The sequence below is a fragment of the Pelophylax lessonae genome (genome assembly GCF_965119305.1).
Source record: "Pelophylax lessonae genome assembly, chromosome: 2".
In the NCBI taxonomy this organism is placed as follows: Eukaryota; Metazoa; Chordata; class Amphibia; order Anura; family Ranidae; genus Pelophylax; species Pelophylax lessonae.
Genome location: NC_138769.1, coordinates 369783977 through 369800267, shown reverse-complemented (window position 1 = coordinate 369800267; position 16291 = coordinate 369783977). Strand labels below are relative to the sequence as shown.

Here is a 16291-nt window from a genome sequence, read left to right as displayed (position 1 = left end):
CACGCGGTAGGTCTACGGAATCCAAGTAAGATGCCGTGGTGAGCAGGCGGGGCTGCGGCTGGGGGAGACCATACAGCTGAGAGTAGAAGGAGCCAAAACACAGAGAAATATCCCTTGGAAGGTGGACCCTGGCTCCGCCGGTGTCCAACAAATAGGGAACATACGATGCCGATTGTTGCTCTCGTAGGGAGCGTGCCAACATCTTCCCACACTTTTTGCCAGACTCATACGTAAACCGTTTGCACCGTTGTAATGCCGCCCTGGCCCGTAAGCGCAGCAGATCCGCAATCTGTGCCCTAAGGTGGGTCAATTTCAAACGGGTCTCCCGGTCCGTGTCCCGCTTGTGGCGTCCCTCCAGGGCCATCACTTCCGCAAGCAAGTCATTCAGCGGAGTCTCCCTCTCTCTTTTTATTCGAGCCCCATGTCCAATGAGTACGCCCCTGATCACGGCCTTGTGAGCTTCCCAAAAACGTCTGCCAGGACCCCGGGGTCCTGGAGGAGGCTCTCATTAAGCCTCCAATGCCAGTCCGAATCCCGGGGAGTCCCACTAAGGTTGACCGTCAACGTTACAGGTTCGTGGTCTGACCAGGTGATGGTGCCAATATCCACCGCCACCACCTGTTGTTGAAGAAGGCGGTGGGGAATCAAAAATAGGTCAATCCAGGAGTACAACTGGTGGGGAGTGGAGAAATACGTATAATCCTGCTCGCCAGCGTGCAGGAGTGGCCAATGCGTCGACCAGTTGAAAGCCGTGTTATAGGGTCTGGACCTGACAACGCAAACCACGGGATACCGATGAGGTGCCCGTGGAGGTGTCCAGGGATGGGTCAAGAGGGATATAAAAGTCTCCCCCCAGGAGGAGTTTGCCCTCCGCGAAATCCAACAATGATGACAGGGACTTCCGAAGGAAGACTTCTTGGTGAGCATTAGGGGCATACACCATGGCGAGGGTAACCCTAACCTCCCCTAGGCGGCCCTTGAGAAACAGGAATCTGCCCCTTGGGTCCATTCGACGGTTCAGGAGAGTCCACGGGAGGCGATTCAAAATCAAGATGGACACCCCTCTGGATTTGGATTCAGAGTTGGCGGCATGGTACACACATGGGTAGAATCTATTCTGTAGGAGGGGGAAACTCCCCTCTCTAAAGTGATTTTCTTGGACAAACGCAACGTCTGTGCGGAGACGGCGCAGCTCGCCAAGTAGCATACGTCGCTTCTCGGGCACATTGAGCCCCCTACCGTTGAGAGAGGTCACCCGCACGGGTTCCATGAGGAGTAGGAGAAGTGCAGTAGCGCGGGGTAGGGAGATGGAGGAGGAGGGGTAGAGGGGAAGGGCAGTGGACGAGGGGGGGGGGTAGGAGAGGCCCGCGATAAGGGTCGTAAATTTAGCAAGGAAAAACAAAGAGGGGGGGGGAGGCTAAAAAAACCAGAGGTAATACACCCCGGGGTTCAACCCTCTAGTGGAGGGAAAACCCGGCTGTGGGGTGTGGGCCTAGTGGGGGCGAAGGCCTGAAGGTGGAGACTACATAGGGATAGGCAAGCGTCACGGGCAGAGCTCACCCTGTCCCAACCCATAAGAGTCATGAATACAATGCCAATGAAGAAATGAAATAACAAAAAAACAAAAAAAAAACAGTATGTAACACAACTGGAATGATCACCAAGGACTGGAGCCTCTATTCTCCCATCGGTCAGGGACACATGAGAGGAGAAAGGCATCCACAAAAATGCAGGAACCCCATCCCGAGGTTCCATATCCCCTGAGCCATAAAAGGTATGCAGTATCAATGGGAACAACATTATACGCCTGCCCGCACCAGAGGAGACATTTCCCCAGCCCCCAGGAGAGCTCACCATGGGAAGGGTCCCCTTCCTGGGATGTATTGCACTGCACACCGTGGCGGGTCCCAGGTAGAGAGAGCACTTTAAATGGGCAACAGATGCCAGGTAACCCATTCCCCGCTCCCCCCAGAGGGCAGGGATGCCCCCACCTACCCCGGAGCCCCCCACACAAAATCCTGGACATGTCCGTGGACCTAGCCCCCCCCCATCCCCCCAACCCAGCAAAACCTGCCACGGGGGCGGGGCGCCAGCAACCAGGGACACGTCAACCCGCCTATCCCGCCACCCCCCAGTCCCCTCCCCCCAAAGCCGAGCCCGCCAAAAATGCAGGAGAAATGGCCGCTCCCGCCAACCCCCCCCCCCCCAGTCACATACATCCAAGATGCTGCAAACAGACTGTCATACCCCTGTATACCACACAGTAAAGTAAGTCAGCGAACATGGGTGCTAAGCCCCCCCAAGCCTCTGAGAACGTTCCAGAAGGATAAAAAAGTAAAAATAAAATGGAAAAAGCTGAAAAGTCGTCCGCTAAGGCATTGTTCCAGGGATCGGGGGGGAGCAGGAGGGGAGTGCAGACCATCCTCAGGGGGTCGGAGAGTCATCATGGGGCAGGAAGGCAAGGCAGGAGGGCAAGGCAGGGCCATAACCGACCCACAGGGGTCCCTGGAGAAAAAACAGAGGGACGGGGGGGGGTGGCATGCAGTCTCCTAGGTCAGTCCAAAGAGGGTCCCAAATGCGCATGGGACCTGCGGCAACGTGGAGGCAAACAGCCGGCTGTCCAGTGCGGCTGTCCATAGGACGTGATAACGGGGAGGCCCGGGGAACCCACTTCACCCGGGGATAGTTCAAGAGGCTGGAGTCAATCATGGGCAGTCACGGGGCAGGAGGGCAGATGAAAAGGGGAAGCAAAACTGGATACTCATCTGTGAGCTGGTCTCAGGGGATCGCTGAGGGCAGACATCAGTCCTCTCTCACCGCCGTCACCAGTTCCGTGCGGGGTCGTCGGCTGCGTCTGGGCGTGCGCGGGGGGAGGACCTCGCCTCTGCCGGTGGTAGCTGACGGTCTGCGGCCCGGGCTCGGAAGATGCTGCAACCAAATAGGGACCTCCATTGGCTCCATATCCAAATGTCCTGTAGGTCGTCCGGAAGATGGACAGAGAAGGAAGAGGGGCCCTTGCGGACCGTGAGGGAGATGGGGAACCCCCAGCGGTAGGTGCATCCCAACTGCCAAATCCTTTCCAAAAGAGGGCGTATCAGTGCACGTCACTGAAGAGTGGCCCGCGACAGGTCAGGCAGGATCCGGACGGAAGCCCCATCGAAGTCCACATCACCGGCTTCCCAGGCCTGCCGGACAATAGTGTCCTTATGGGAGTAGCGGTGTAGCCAGCAGATTACATTGCGGGGCCGTGCGGCATCGGAGGACCGGGGACCCAACGCCCTGTGCACCCGGTCGAATTCTAAAGAGGCGGGCGGGATATCCGGGGCCAAACGCTGGCAGATGGCTCAGACCGTATGCAGAGATGTATAGTAACGAAGTAGAACTACTTAAGTACTGTACTTAAGTACCGAAATGCGATATCTGTACTTTCCTAGAGTAGAATTTTTTTCTCCTACTTCTACTTTTACTTCACTACATTTTTTCGATGATTTCGATACTTCTACTCAAGTATTTTTTTTTGTGCTGCATAGTTACTCGTTACTTTTAAAAAAATTACCACTGCCAGAACAGTAGATGGCAGGTTGCATAAAGCTCAAAAAAATGTGTATAATGTCATTTGTAAATCAGCGCATACGAAAATAAAGGCTGTGTATAATAAAAGCTGCTATACCAAATCTTTCCAATAAAAAGAAAATATGAAACAAACAAATAAATGGTGCTACAGCGCTTAAAGTGCATCAAGAAACTACTAACAAACACAGGTTAATCATTTGAATAAATCATTTGAAATAATAAAAACAATATGATGTTCATACTTTTGACTTCTTTCTTTAATAACTACATAACACAGTACTTGTACTTCTACTTTCAGTACTTGAGTAGAATTTTTTTTTCAAAACTACTGGTACTTTTTACTTTTAGTACTTAAGTAGCAATTTTTTTGAAAAAACTACTTGCAATACTTAAGTAAAAAAAATGTTGAATACTTTAGTACTTCTACTTAAGTAACTTTTTCTGCGAGCACTTCCACTTCTACTCAAGTAATTTTTTGATCGAGCACTTGTACTTTTACTCAAGTAGAAATTTCGAGTACTTTATACAAGTCTGACCGTATGCTGTAAAGATTCCTGGACTAGTGGGTAAGGCTTGAATCAGAGCCCGCAAGTCCCCCGAGTCCCCCGCAGGGGCAGCTGTGGCAAGCGAGTTCAGAGTGGAGATCGAGGAGGATGGGGACTGTGACCCGGGTTCAAAGAGGAGCGGGACAGTCAGGGAGGCCGGTGAGGATGCCATATGCGCCGGGGAGGCCCCACGTGGCCTTGGTCGGCCGGCACAAGCTGATGCGGATCGGGTTCCAGGAAAGTATCGGTGCAGCTCCGCTCCAGGTGAGATACGGAGAGGTTTCCTAGGTCCTCTCCTACGACCGGTGCTCATTGCGTGGCGAAAGGTAACCGAGATACAACGTAGGACAGGGTGAGGTGGCCGGAGCTCAAGCAATGTGCTTCCTCACGCCGCCATGTCCAGGACACGTCCCCCCTAAAAATAAAGTTTTACCAAGACATTAAATAAGTTATACTTTAATTGAAGGGAATTAGTGCAGTTACATTTTCTCACATTAAGGTGTACCTAAACCCAAAAACAAAATTGTAATATATTGAACTTTATTAGTCCTTAGATGCAGTGGCTGTATTAGTTTTCTTTTCCCAGGCTAACAATATTTTTAGAAAGTGCAAACACACCTGTTGAATGTGACAGAAATGCTTTGTCTTTGTCACTTCCTGCAAGCTGAAAAGCTAGCAAAAACAATCTTATGTTTCTTTTGTAAACCCATAATCCCATTAATCCATCATGTCATGTTGATGAACTATATTGTCAAAAGTATTGGGACGCCTGCCTTTACACACACATATGGCATCCCAGTCTTAGTCTGTAAGGTTCAATATTGAGTTGGCCCACTCTTTGCACTTATAACAGCTTCAACTCTGGGAAGGCTGTCCACAAGGTTTAGGAGTGTGTCTATAGGAATGTTTTACCATTCTTCCAGAAACGCATTTGTGAGGTCAGGCACTGATGTTGGATGAGAAGGCCTGGCTCGCAGTCGCAGAGCACCACAAACCAAAAACACTATCTAATTCATTTTTATTAATCAAAGCAAACTCCCCCATCCATCCATGTCTCCATGCTTTATTTTGGTGAGAAATCACTTTGAAAAACACCCCCCACCCCCTAGCATTTCTGGCTGTGGCCATCTTGAGTAAGGGCAAATGATTCATGTAGCATTTACCTGCCCTTAGCTCAAATATGCATACAGGAGAGTGTGCTGAGCTGTGAAACCCCTCCTTCCCTCCTGAAGACTCCTGGGATGTATGACATCATAAAGTTTAAAACAAGTAAATATGATATTATTATTATTATTATTATTATACAGGATTTATATAGCGCCAACAGTTTGCGCAGCGCTTTACAATGTGAGGGAAGACAATACAGTTACAATACAGTTTAAAACAGGAGGAACTAGAGGGCCCTGCTCGTTAGAGCTTACAATCTAGAAGGGAGGGTCAAGTGAAACAAAAGGCAATAACCGTGGGGGATGGGTTGATGGAGAAAATGGAGGTACATTTGTTAGGTGTTGGTAGGATAGGCTTCTCTGAAAAGGAGGATTTTCAGAGATCGCCTAAAAGCTAATAGAGTAGGAGATAACCAGACAGATAAGGGTAAGGAGTTCCATAGGATTGGAGAGGCTCTGGAAAAGTCCTGGAGGCGAGCATGGGAGGAGGTGACGAGGGGGCTAGAGAGCAGGAGGTTTTGAGAGGAACGAAGAGAGCGATTAGGTTGGTATTTTGAGACGAGGCTGGTGATGTAGCTGGGGGCTAAGCTGTGGATTGCTTTGTAAGATGTTGTTAGTATTTTGAATTTAATTCGTTGGGTGAGCGGAAGCCAGTGGAGGGCTTGACAGAGGGGAGCAGCGGACACTGAGTGATTGGTAAGGTGGATGAGTCTGGCGGCAGCATTTATGATGGATTGAAGGGGGGATATCCTGTGTAGAGGTATGCCAACGAGAAGGGAATTGCAGTAGTCGAGGCGCGAGATGACCAGAGAGGGAACTAGGAGTTTTGTTGTGTCTTTGGTTAGAAAGGGGCGTATTTTGGAGATGTTGCGGGGGTTGAGGCGGCAAGATTTGGACAGCGATTGGATGTGGGGTTTAAAGGAGAGTTCAGAGTCCAGGACAACACCTAAGACCTTGGCGTGCGGGGATGGGCTGATAGAAATGCCATCGATATTGATGGAGAAATCAGGGGAAGGGGCACGTGGTGGAGGAAAAATTATAAGCTCGGTTTTTGATGGATTGAGTTTGAGGCAGTGGTGTGACATCCAGACTGATATATCTGATAGTAAATTAGTGATACGTGCGGAGACTGAGGGAGAGAGCTGAGGGGTGGATAAATAGATTTGGGTATCGTCAGCGTACAGATGGTATTGGAAGCCGTGGGAGGCTATCAGCTGACCCAGAGAGGAGGTGTAGATTGAAAATAGGAGGGGTCCAAGAACAGAGCCTTGGGGGACCCCAACAGAGAAGGGAAGAGGAGAGGAGGAAGTAGAATTGTACATAACGCTAAAGGTGCGGTTGGATAAGTAGGAAGATAACCAGTGAAGAGTGCAGTCACGGAGACCAAAGGCGTGGAGTTTTTTGAGGAGGAGGGGATGGTCAACCATATCAGAGGCAGCAGAAAGGTCCAGAAGTAGGAGTACAGAATAGTGTCCATTAGTTTTGGCCATTAGTAGATCGTTTGTCAGTTTTAGGAGAGCAGTTTCAGTGGAGTGTTGAGGCCGAAATCCGGACTGAAGGGGATCAAGGAGGCAATTCTCGGCAAGGTGGTCGCACAGTCGGTTGTAGACTAGACGTTCGAGGAGTTTGGATGAAAAGGGGAGCAAGGAAATAGGGCGTAGGTTGTTCAGATGGGTTGGGTCCAGTGAGGGCTTTTTGAGTATGGGGCTGACTAGTGCATGTTTTAGAGAGTTGGGGAAGATGCCAGAAGAGAAGGAGAGATTGAAGATGTGGGTTAGAGAGTGTAGGATAGGACCAGAGCGCGACTGTAGCATTTGCGAGGGAACAGGATCCAGAGGGCTGGTGGTTAAGTGGACGTTAGCAAGTAGGTTAGCAACCTCGTCTGTAGTGGCGGGGTTGAATGAGGGAAGTAATGATCGCACCTGTGGGCATGAAGCATAAGGCATGGAAGGTATCTGAACAGCAACGATCTCCTTGCGAATTGTATCAATCTTCTGTTTGAAGTGGTAGGCAATCTCCTGGGCAGTGAGTGAGTCGGTAGGAGGGGGTAGTGGAGGACGGAGTAGAGAGTTAAAGGTAGCGAAGAGTTGCCGGTGGCGTGATGACAGGCTGTTAATGAGAGTGATAAAATAGGTCTGCTTGGCAGTGTGGAGACTGGAATTGTATTTTTGGAGGGCAGATTTCTATTGGTTGAAATATATTTTGATATGATATATTTTCCTATCTATTTACTGATGCTAGCAGCATGAGGATTAAAAATAATCAATGTTGATTGGGAGAGTGAAGTTCCACTTTACTTTCTGTCCCCTCTTTGGGTATAGTTTTATCACAAAACATTCTGCAAAACGTTTCAGAAAAATGCTTTGCCAATGTGACCCCATGTCACATTGGCAAAAGTCCCAACTGTCCCTGATTTTGAGGGACTGCCCCTGATTTGAAACAAAGTCCCCCTGTCCCTCTTTCCTCCTCATTTGTCCTTAATTTTGGTCTGAAGGATATAGTTGTACATATAATTCACTTTTTATGTTTCAAAAACTGTTTCCCAGTGCTAAACCTTCCATCTAATTTCTAAATCATTGCATTTATAAATTTCAAAAGCCAGCATAAAGAAATAGTAGTGGTAAAAAAAAAAGCACTTGTGGGTTTAACCACTTAAGAACCAGAAGGTTTTACCCCCTTAATAACCAGGCTATTTTTTGCGATACGGCACTGCTTTACTTTAGCTGACAATTGCCCGGTCATGCCACGCTGTACTGAAATAAAATTGATATCCTTCTTTTTCCACAAATAGAGTTTTCTTTTAGTGGTATTTGATCACCTCTGCGGTTTTTATTTTTTGCGCCATAAACAAAAAAAGAGCGAAAATTCTGAAAAAAAATAATTTTGCTTTCGTTCATTGATGGACACAGCTCCTCATATTCATAACCATTGGGTTACACTGACCCCTACAGGAGTAGGACATTAGGCAGAAAAGAATTCTGGCTACACCCATGGTCAGTTCCAGGGGGTATACTCCCTCTCTCTGCTATAGCTACTTTTTTTTTTTCTCTGCCTAGTCAGGAGTAAGGACCTAGTTCTTTGCTGGGATCTTTGGTTCTGGCAAAATTTTTTAGATAGAAATTTTTTTTCTCCTAGATTTTTTCCTGTGAGATCTACAATCAACTGTCCAACTGAGCAATGGGCTGGATAATCTAGATCCAGTGGTCACCCCAGTCTGGCCAGCGAGCGCGCTCAGACCTCAGCTCCACGCTAGGTCAGCCGCAACATTGCCCCACTGGGCAGGGGCTGGCTTGGGAGTTAAATGCCTTGCAAGCTCGCATACTACTGGTTCTCGGCCCGAGTCGCAGCATTCCTCCTGGCCGACAGCCCCCCCATTTTGATAGAGAGGGGTTCTGTCTAGAGCGGTGCCTGCCTGGTTCCTGGTATGGTGAGTAGCTGTCCCCCCCTCCCCCCCTGGAGGGTTTTGGGGTGGACGTGGGCCCCTCCTTGGGACAGGCGGACCCCCGGGTTCCCCTTTTTCCCACAGGCACCCCCCCTTGCCAAGTCCCTCATCCTGCCCCCCCTACGGTGGGGCTGGTTGGGTGGTCTGGCCACTTTCCTGGGATGAGGGCAGGGCTATAATTGGGGATGGGGGCCAGGGGGGTGGATCGCCGGCGAACAGGTGATTGTGCGGGGGTGTTGTACCTGGTGGGGGCTCCTGCCAGGGCCCCCCCCCCATCCTGCCTTGCTCTGTCCTTGAGGCCTGGCCTCCCTCCTTGGTCCCTGTAAGCCTTGTGGTGCGGCGCAGGGCCACCATTTTGTTGTAGCCTGTGTGTCCGGCGGCTATGGTTGTGTAGTCCGGCGGCTATTTTGTTGTGGTTTGCAAATAGCGGCTGTCATGACAGTGGAATCCTGTGGGCGGCGATTTTGCCCAAGGGATCCCCTCCTCATCCCCTGGTGCTGACTCCTGGTCCTCTCCCTCTCTGCTCAGGATCGCTTGGTTCTTTGTGCCTGGCAAACAAGAGGTGCTGCCAGCATGGTGGGGGTTGTCCCTTAGCAGTGTTTTACACTTTTTGTGGGGTCCCCCTGGTGATTCATGGAGCCTTTGGAGCACATTTCCCCACCTGATCCCCTCTCTGAGGTTACAGGGCCCTCCAGGTCCCAACCATCCATATATGCACTGATGGTGGTCCTGGAGTCCTTTGTGTGCTGGGTGGAGGTGGTTTGTGGGCGACGGTCTAGCAAAAAGCACCCCCTGCCTTCCCCCGCCCCATCTGTCTCATCAGATCCTCAATCTGATTTGGCCACTGCGGATGTGGGTCACCCTGCTGGGTCCGCAACCATACGCCCTAAATCCTCTGATAGTGAGGATGATTCCTCCACGTCTGCGACCGCGCACAAAAAGGTGCTGGTGGATGCACTGATTGTATCTGTGCCTGACACCCTTAAAATGGAGGACGCAGCTGAAGCTGCGACAGAGGCACAGGTGCCCTTTAGCACTCACAAACCATCCAAAGTGGCAAAGGTGTTTCCTTTCTCTGCCTATTTTGACAGAATTGTCGCTAAAGCGTCCCCGTGGGGTCTCTAAGTTCTTTACTAGGCGTTACGCCTATGAGGAGTTCCTTCTTAAGAAGTGGACTGTGCCACCGGTGGTGGATCCTCCAGTTTCCAAATTAAACAAGGCAACCATGATTCTGGTTGATGAGTTCCCGGTCTTTAAGGATCTGGCTGACCGGAAGGCGAAGGCTGTGGCCTGCACTATGTACATTCTGGCTAGTTCGGCAATGAGGCCAGTATTCACCATGCCCTAGTGTCGCAAACTCTGACCGAGTGGGCTAAGCGCATACACCGTGACCTGGAGGGGTAACAACTCCCGCCTGCCTTTTCCAAGCTGACGGACCAGCTGCTCCAGGGACTGCAGTTTATCTGTGATGCCTCTTTGGATGTGGCTCCACTGATGGCTCGCCTCTCTATTTTGGCAGTGGTGCTTCGGCATGTCTTTTGGCTCAAGCGCTGGTCTGTGGATCAGACTTCAAAAAAGGCCTTGACTGATCTTCCTTTTCAAGGCAATCGCCTGTTTGGAGCTAACCTGGATGACATCATTAAAGGTCTCACAGGGGGGAAGAGTACTTTTCTTCTGCAGGCTACTAAGGGCAAGGAACCTCATTGTAGACGTGGGCCTTCCTTCTCAGCTCATAAGAAGTTTTTTCGTCTCTCAGGGTCGACTGACAAGGGCTCGAAGCCTTTCAGGGCCTCTTCTGGAGTATTCAAATTAACCTGGTCTGACAAGCCAAGATCGGGCTTTTCCAGACCCGTGAACAAGGCTCCTTCTGCATGAAGGTGCGCCCTCACCCGTATCGGAGGTGGGGGGACGTTTTGGCTGGTATCCAGACCCATGGACTTCCCAGGTGCAAGACAAGTGAGTCCATGAAGTCCTTCGGTCCAGCTGCAAGATCAATTTTCACTCTTGTCCCCTGGCAAGGTTTTTTCCTTCCAACTTGTGCCTGTCCCCAGACCGCCTACAGTGCCTGTTTGGGGCGGTACAAGACCTTGATTGTCCCGATTCCGGAACATTGTCAGGGTTTTTACTCAAACCTGTTCACAGTTCCCAGGAAGTAAGGCAAAGTGCATCCAATCTTGGACCTAAAGGTGCTAAACTGCTTTGTGGAGGTACAGAAGTTCAGAATGGAGTCCATTTGAGCGGTGGTGGCATCCCTGCATCAGGGGGATTTCCTCGCCTCTATCAATATCAAGGATGCCTACCTTCATATTCCAATATGTGCCAGTCACCAGCATTTTCTCTGATTTGCTGTGGGAGAAGAGCATTATCAGTTTGTGGCGTTACCCTTTGGTCTCGCCTCTGCTCCTCGGGTCTTCACAAAAGTTTTACCCCCGTGCTATCTTTGTTATTCCAATGGGGGATTGCGGTACTGGGCTACTTGGATGATCTCCTTCTGCGAACCGAGTCTCCCTCTGCTCTGTTGGAGAACCTGGAGATCACAATACAAACTCTGCGGGAGCTCCGGTGGATTCTGAATTTTCAGAAGTCTGCCCTGGTTCCGTCCACAAAGCTGAACTATCTGGGCCTGACTCTGGACAAAGCCTTAGCCAGAGTGCTCCTTCCTCTGGACAAACTCCAGAAATTGCAGGCTGCAATTCACCTCCTGCTGTCCAACAAATGGTCATCCCTCCAGACTTGCATGCAGGTGCTGGGCCTGATGGTGTCTACCTTCGAGGTGGTTCTGTTTGCACAGTTCCATGCGAGGTCCCTGCAAAGGGAAATTCTGACTAAATGGGACAAGACCCTGCAGTTTCTGGACAATCAGATCCGGCAGAGTCGGGGCACGAAGGAGTCCCTGATATGGTGGCTTCTTTCTCTGGCGCTTTAGGTGAGAAAATCCTTTCTTCCCTTGTGTTGGACAGTGATCACCAAGGATGCCAGCCTGTCCGGCTGGGGAGGCACCCTCAGCAACCATTCTGCTCAGGGGATCTGGACTGAAAGAGTCCAGACTTCTGTTCCAATATCTTGGAACTCCGAGCGATCAGACTGTGTCTGGATCATTGGACGGATCATCTTCAAGGTTGTCCAGTGCGCAATGAATCGGACAATGCCACGGCTGTGGCTTAAGTCAATCACCAAGGGGGCACAAGAAATGTCCTGATGGCTCTGGAGGTAGCCGGCATTCTAAGGTAGACAGAACGGTCCGTTCCAGCCCTCTTCACCATACACATTCCCTGGGTGGAAAATTATCAGGCGGATTACCTCAGTCGGCAGGCGTTGGACCACGGGGTGTGGTCCCTTCATCCTGAGGTGTTAAATCAGCTGTGTCTCCGGCACCCCCGAGGTGAATCTTTTGGCATCTCGGTTCAACAGAAATGTGCAGAGGTTTGTGGCTCAGTCAAGGGATCCTCTGGTGGAAGCCACAGATGCGCTGGTGGCCCAGTGGGGTCAGTATTGTCTGATTTACACCTTCCCTTCTCTCAAGCTTCTGCCCAGACTTCTACGTAGGATCAAGGCAGAAGGGATTCTGGTCATCTTAGTGGCTCTGGACTCGCCTTGCCAGGCTTGGTACGCCGATCTGGTGCGGCTGGCCGCCGACGTTCCTTGGCAGCTTCCTCTCAGGGAGGATCTTCCATCCCAAGGACCGATCTTCCATCCTGCTTTACAGTCGCTGGCTTTGACGGCTTGGCTGTTGAATGCCAGGTGCTGAAGGATAGGGCTTTATCTGAGTCGGTGATTCCTACACTGTTGAAAGATAGGAAATCTACCTCTAGGAAGATCTACCATCGTACGTGGAAGAAGTACATTGCGTGGTGTGAGTCTCTTGGGGTTCTTTCTCTCTCCTTCTCAGTGGCTGCGATATTGACCTTCGTTCAACAGGGGTTGAACAGAAATTGACCTTAAGTACCATTAAGGGCCAGGTGTCGGCAGTTTTCTTCCAACGACCTTTGGCTCAACCTGCCTAGTGCATACCTCCAGTGTGGGCTCCGCTGCCGCCTTACGCTGTAGCAAAAGATGGCCTTTTTGGTGGCTATCACCTCTGCGCCCAGGATATCGGAACTGGTGGTGTTATCCTGTCGTTCACCTTACCTGATGATTCACAGGGATAAGATGGTTCTTTGCCCCTGTCCGTCGTTCCTTCCAAAGGTTGTCTCTAATTTTCATTTGAATGAAGACATTGTGCTGCCTTACCTGTGTCCCAGGCCAAAACATCCGAAGTAAATTGCCTTGCATGCATTGGATGTGGTCCAGGCAATTAGGGTGTACCTGGCAGCTATGGAGTCTTTCAGGAAGTCAGAATTTCTCTTTGTGCTCACGGATGGACCTCGAAAAGGGTTGTCCACTTTCTCTGTGACCATTTCCAGATGGATCAGACAGACGATGGTTCAGGCTTATTCCATCAGGGGTCAGGTTCCCCCTTTCACTGTCAAGGTGCAATCTACTAGGGCACTTAGTGCCTCCTGGGCTTTCCATGATCAGGTGTTAGGGACGAAGGTTTTGCAAGGCAGCCACCTGGTCGACGGTGCACACTTTTACAACGTTTTATAAAGTGGATGTGTTTGCATCTGCGGATGCTTCTTTTGGCCACAAGGTTTTGCAGGCTGCTGTTTAAAAGGACCTATTCCTCTTTGAGGGTGTGTTGTTTTTCCAGGTGGGCTCCAGTTGTTTGGTTGAGCTCCTGTTGCCTGATTGGCTAATGTTTAGCCCTGGGAATTTTTTTGTTCTTTCCCCTCATGTTTAACACTGCTTTGGGACATCCCAATGGTTATGAATACCAGGAGCTGTGTCCTTCAATGAATGAAAGAGAAAATGAGATTTTTGACTTACTGTATAATCCATTTCTCTGATGTTCATTGACGGACACAGCACCCACCCCTCTGTGGAGTTATGATTCTCCTGACACTGCTTGTTACAAAACTGAGTGGCTATAGAAGAGAGAGGGAGTATACCCCCTGGGACTGCCCATGGGTGTAGCAAGAATTATTTTCTGCCTAGTGTCTTACTCCTGTATAACCCAATAGTTATGACTATCAGGAGCTGTGTCTGTCAATGAACATCAGAGAAATGGATTTTACGGTAAGTCAAAAATCTCGTTTTTTTTCCTTTCTGCTATAAAACATTCCCAATATAGAAAAAATATAAAAAAATCAATGTTTTTTATTAATTTAGGCCAATATGTATTCCGCCACATATTTTTGGTAAAAAACAAACAAAATTGGTTTGCAAAAAAGTTTTTGCGTCTACAAACTAGGTGATAGATTTATGTCATTTTTATTTATTTATTTTTTACTAGTAATAGTGGCGATAAGCGATTATTAGTGGGACTGCGACATTGTGACGGATCGATCGGACACCTGACTGACACTTTTTAGGGGACCAGTGACACTAATACAGTAATCAGAGATAAAAATATGCACTGTTACTGTACTAATGACACTGGTAGGAAAGGGGTTAACACCAGGGGCGATCAAAGGGTTAAGTGTGCTCCTAGGGGGTGCTTTCTAACTGTATGGGGGTTGTACTCACTGGATGAACACAGAGACCCGTGTTCCTAAATAGGAGAACCACAGGATCCCTGTGTTCATCTCTGACAGAACAGCGGTCTGCCTTGTTTATATCGGCAGACCGCCGTTCTGTCTCCATGGGGAGCGATCGTGGGTGGCCGGCGGACATCGCGTCCGCCGGACCCGCTGATTGGCTCCCCCTCTGGCCAATCAGAGTGTATGCGTGCATGCCCCCACTAGCTGTTACACGAAGCGACCTACAGGTACGTTTCGCGTAATAGAGCCAACCTGCCGCAGTAAAACTACGGCAACTGGTCGGCAAGTGGTTAACTAATCATTTGTTTTGTATAACTTTCCTTAGAGGGGGGCATGACATGGGGTGTGTCCTATGCCTACATTATTTTCCGAATAGGTGTCCTTCGTTCCCATCTCAAAAAGTTGGGAGGTATGCATTGGTCAGGTCTTGCTTTTGCTACTTGGGCATCAAGAGCAGGAGAGCAAGCGTGTCTATCCCATACCTGATATATACTGCAGACCACCATACTCTATATTGCCTTGTACATAACAGACTACTAACTACTGCACTTCTAATTTTACATGGACATCTCTGCTACTGCCTACATCTCTGTATGCTTCAACTTGATAGCATAATCTCTTTCGAGTAGCACAGTAAGTACGGCTTATCAAAATTACTACTTCCTGTTGTAAGAATCGTGCCACACAAACTGAAAACATCCGAATGCCCAAGGCTAAAATTTGTACAGAAATCACAAAATTCAAGGTAGACTTTTTTTCTGCTGAAAAAAAGCCACTTTTATATTTGTACTGGATGAACACCTTATGCACAATTCTCTGGAAACTCCTGTCCCTGTTCCCTGTTTTGTATAATGCTCACATTGTAACCAGTGGCTTTTAATCTCTAGCTACAAAATTTGCAATAAAAAAGTCCTCAATACATTTCATGCCCTGCTCATTTTTTTTTTTGTAGAATGCAATATTTCAGCCTCTGTCCTTTGTATGCCCATTATTACAGCTGCACATGTTGATCTTAGACAACATTAGTGTTTACACTGAAGTGAATTTGCTTTGTATGGCCAATTCCTAACAATTTGGAGATCTGTTTTGTTTTTTCTTTAACTATGTGGTATGGCACTTAGCAAAATGTGAGGCATACAGTAAATGATCTAAGCTCCAGTAGGTTGCTTTGTATTTTTCTTTCACTTTGTGCTAGTTAATAGGAGGCTATTGTATTCTACATAGAAGAGCTTGTTACATATCTAACCTCAATTATCTAATATATCATCACAGTTACCTTCACACTGAAGTTAAGCCGCCTGCGACCATTAAAGCCAAAGATATTCAACAGGTAAGTTAATAAAATGTATGGTTGCTTTTGTGCTATTGATGTCCCGAGACCCTTTCTTTGCTGCTGTACAAAGTAAGGACACGCAGGAAGTATGTTATGAGCAAATACATGAAACATTAGGAATGAAAACCAGGCCCAAAAGATCTTAGCATGTAGCATGAGAGGAAATGAAATCTGCAGTGGTGATTGTTTTGTAGATCAAAAGTGGCCTGCCTTTTTATGTTATAGCTCCATAAAATCTTTTAGTTATGTTCAATGGTCCCAAACCTTGTTTGTTATTGTTTTGGGGTCTCAATTGGTTGATATCTGGTTGAAAATTTAGATTGCTTTTAACAATTTGGTCAAGTCAAAGAGATACGGTGCATCCTTATTACAGCTGTTTATTCAGTGATAGTTAGTTAGCTAACAGTGTAGAAATAGCAGAGGTCAAGGTAAACCAGGTAGCAGACGAGACCACTGAATTGATTGTATGTGAATTTGAGGAAATGTGGTTTGCCAGTACCTGCATATGCACGTGTGTGGCGGCAACCAGGTGAGGAGTACAAAGACAAGTGTGTCTTGTCTACAGTTATACACATCTTGGTGATGGAAAGAGCCTTAATGCCTTCATGCCTGCAGTATCTCACAAAAGTGTGTACAACCCTCACATTTTTGTA

The 16291-nt window shown here is 48.6% G+C and overlaps 2 protein-coding genes across 2 annotated transcripts in view; both read left to right on the top strand.

The window, feature by feature from the left end:
* Window positions 1–16291, top strand: part of PTP4A2 (protein tyrosine phosphatase 4A2) — a 326374-nt gene that overhangs the window by 116700 nt on the left and 193383 nt on the right. The gene's annotated exons all lie outside the window — the stretch shown is intronic.
* The window catches only part of DCDC2B (doublecortin domain containing 2B), a 45485-nt gene that overhangs the window by 6477 nt on the left and 22717 nt on the right, over window positions 1–16291 (top strand). The window contains exon 2 of the mRNA XM_082245155.1: window positions 15578–15635. Coding sequence (XP_082101281.1) covers window positions 15578–15635 — 58 coding nt within the window. The remainder of the gene's footprint in view (window positions 1–15577; window positions 15636–16291) is intronic.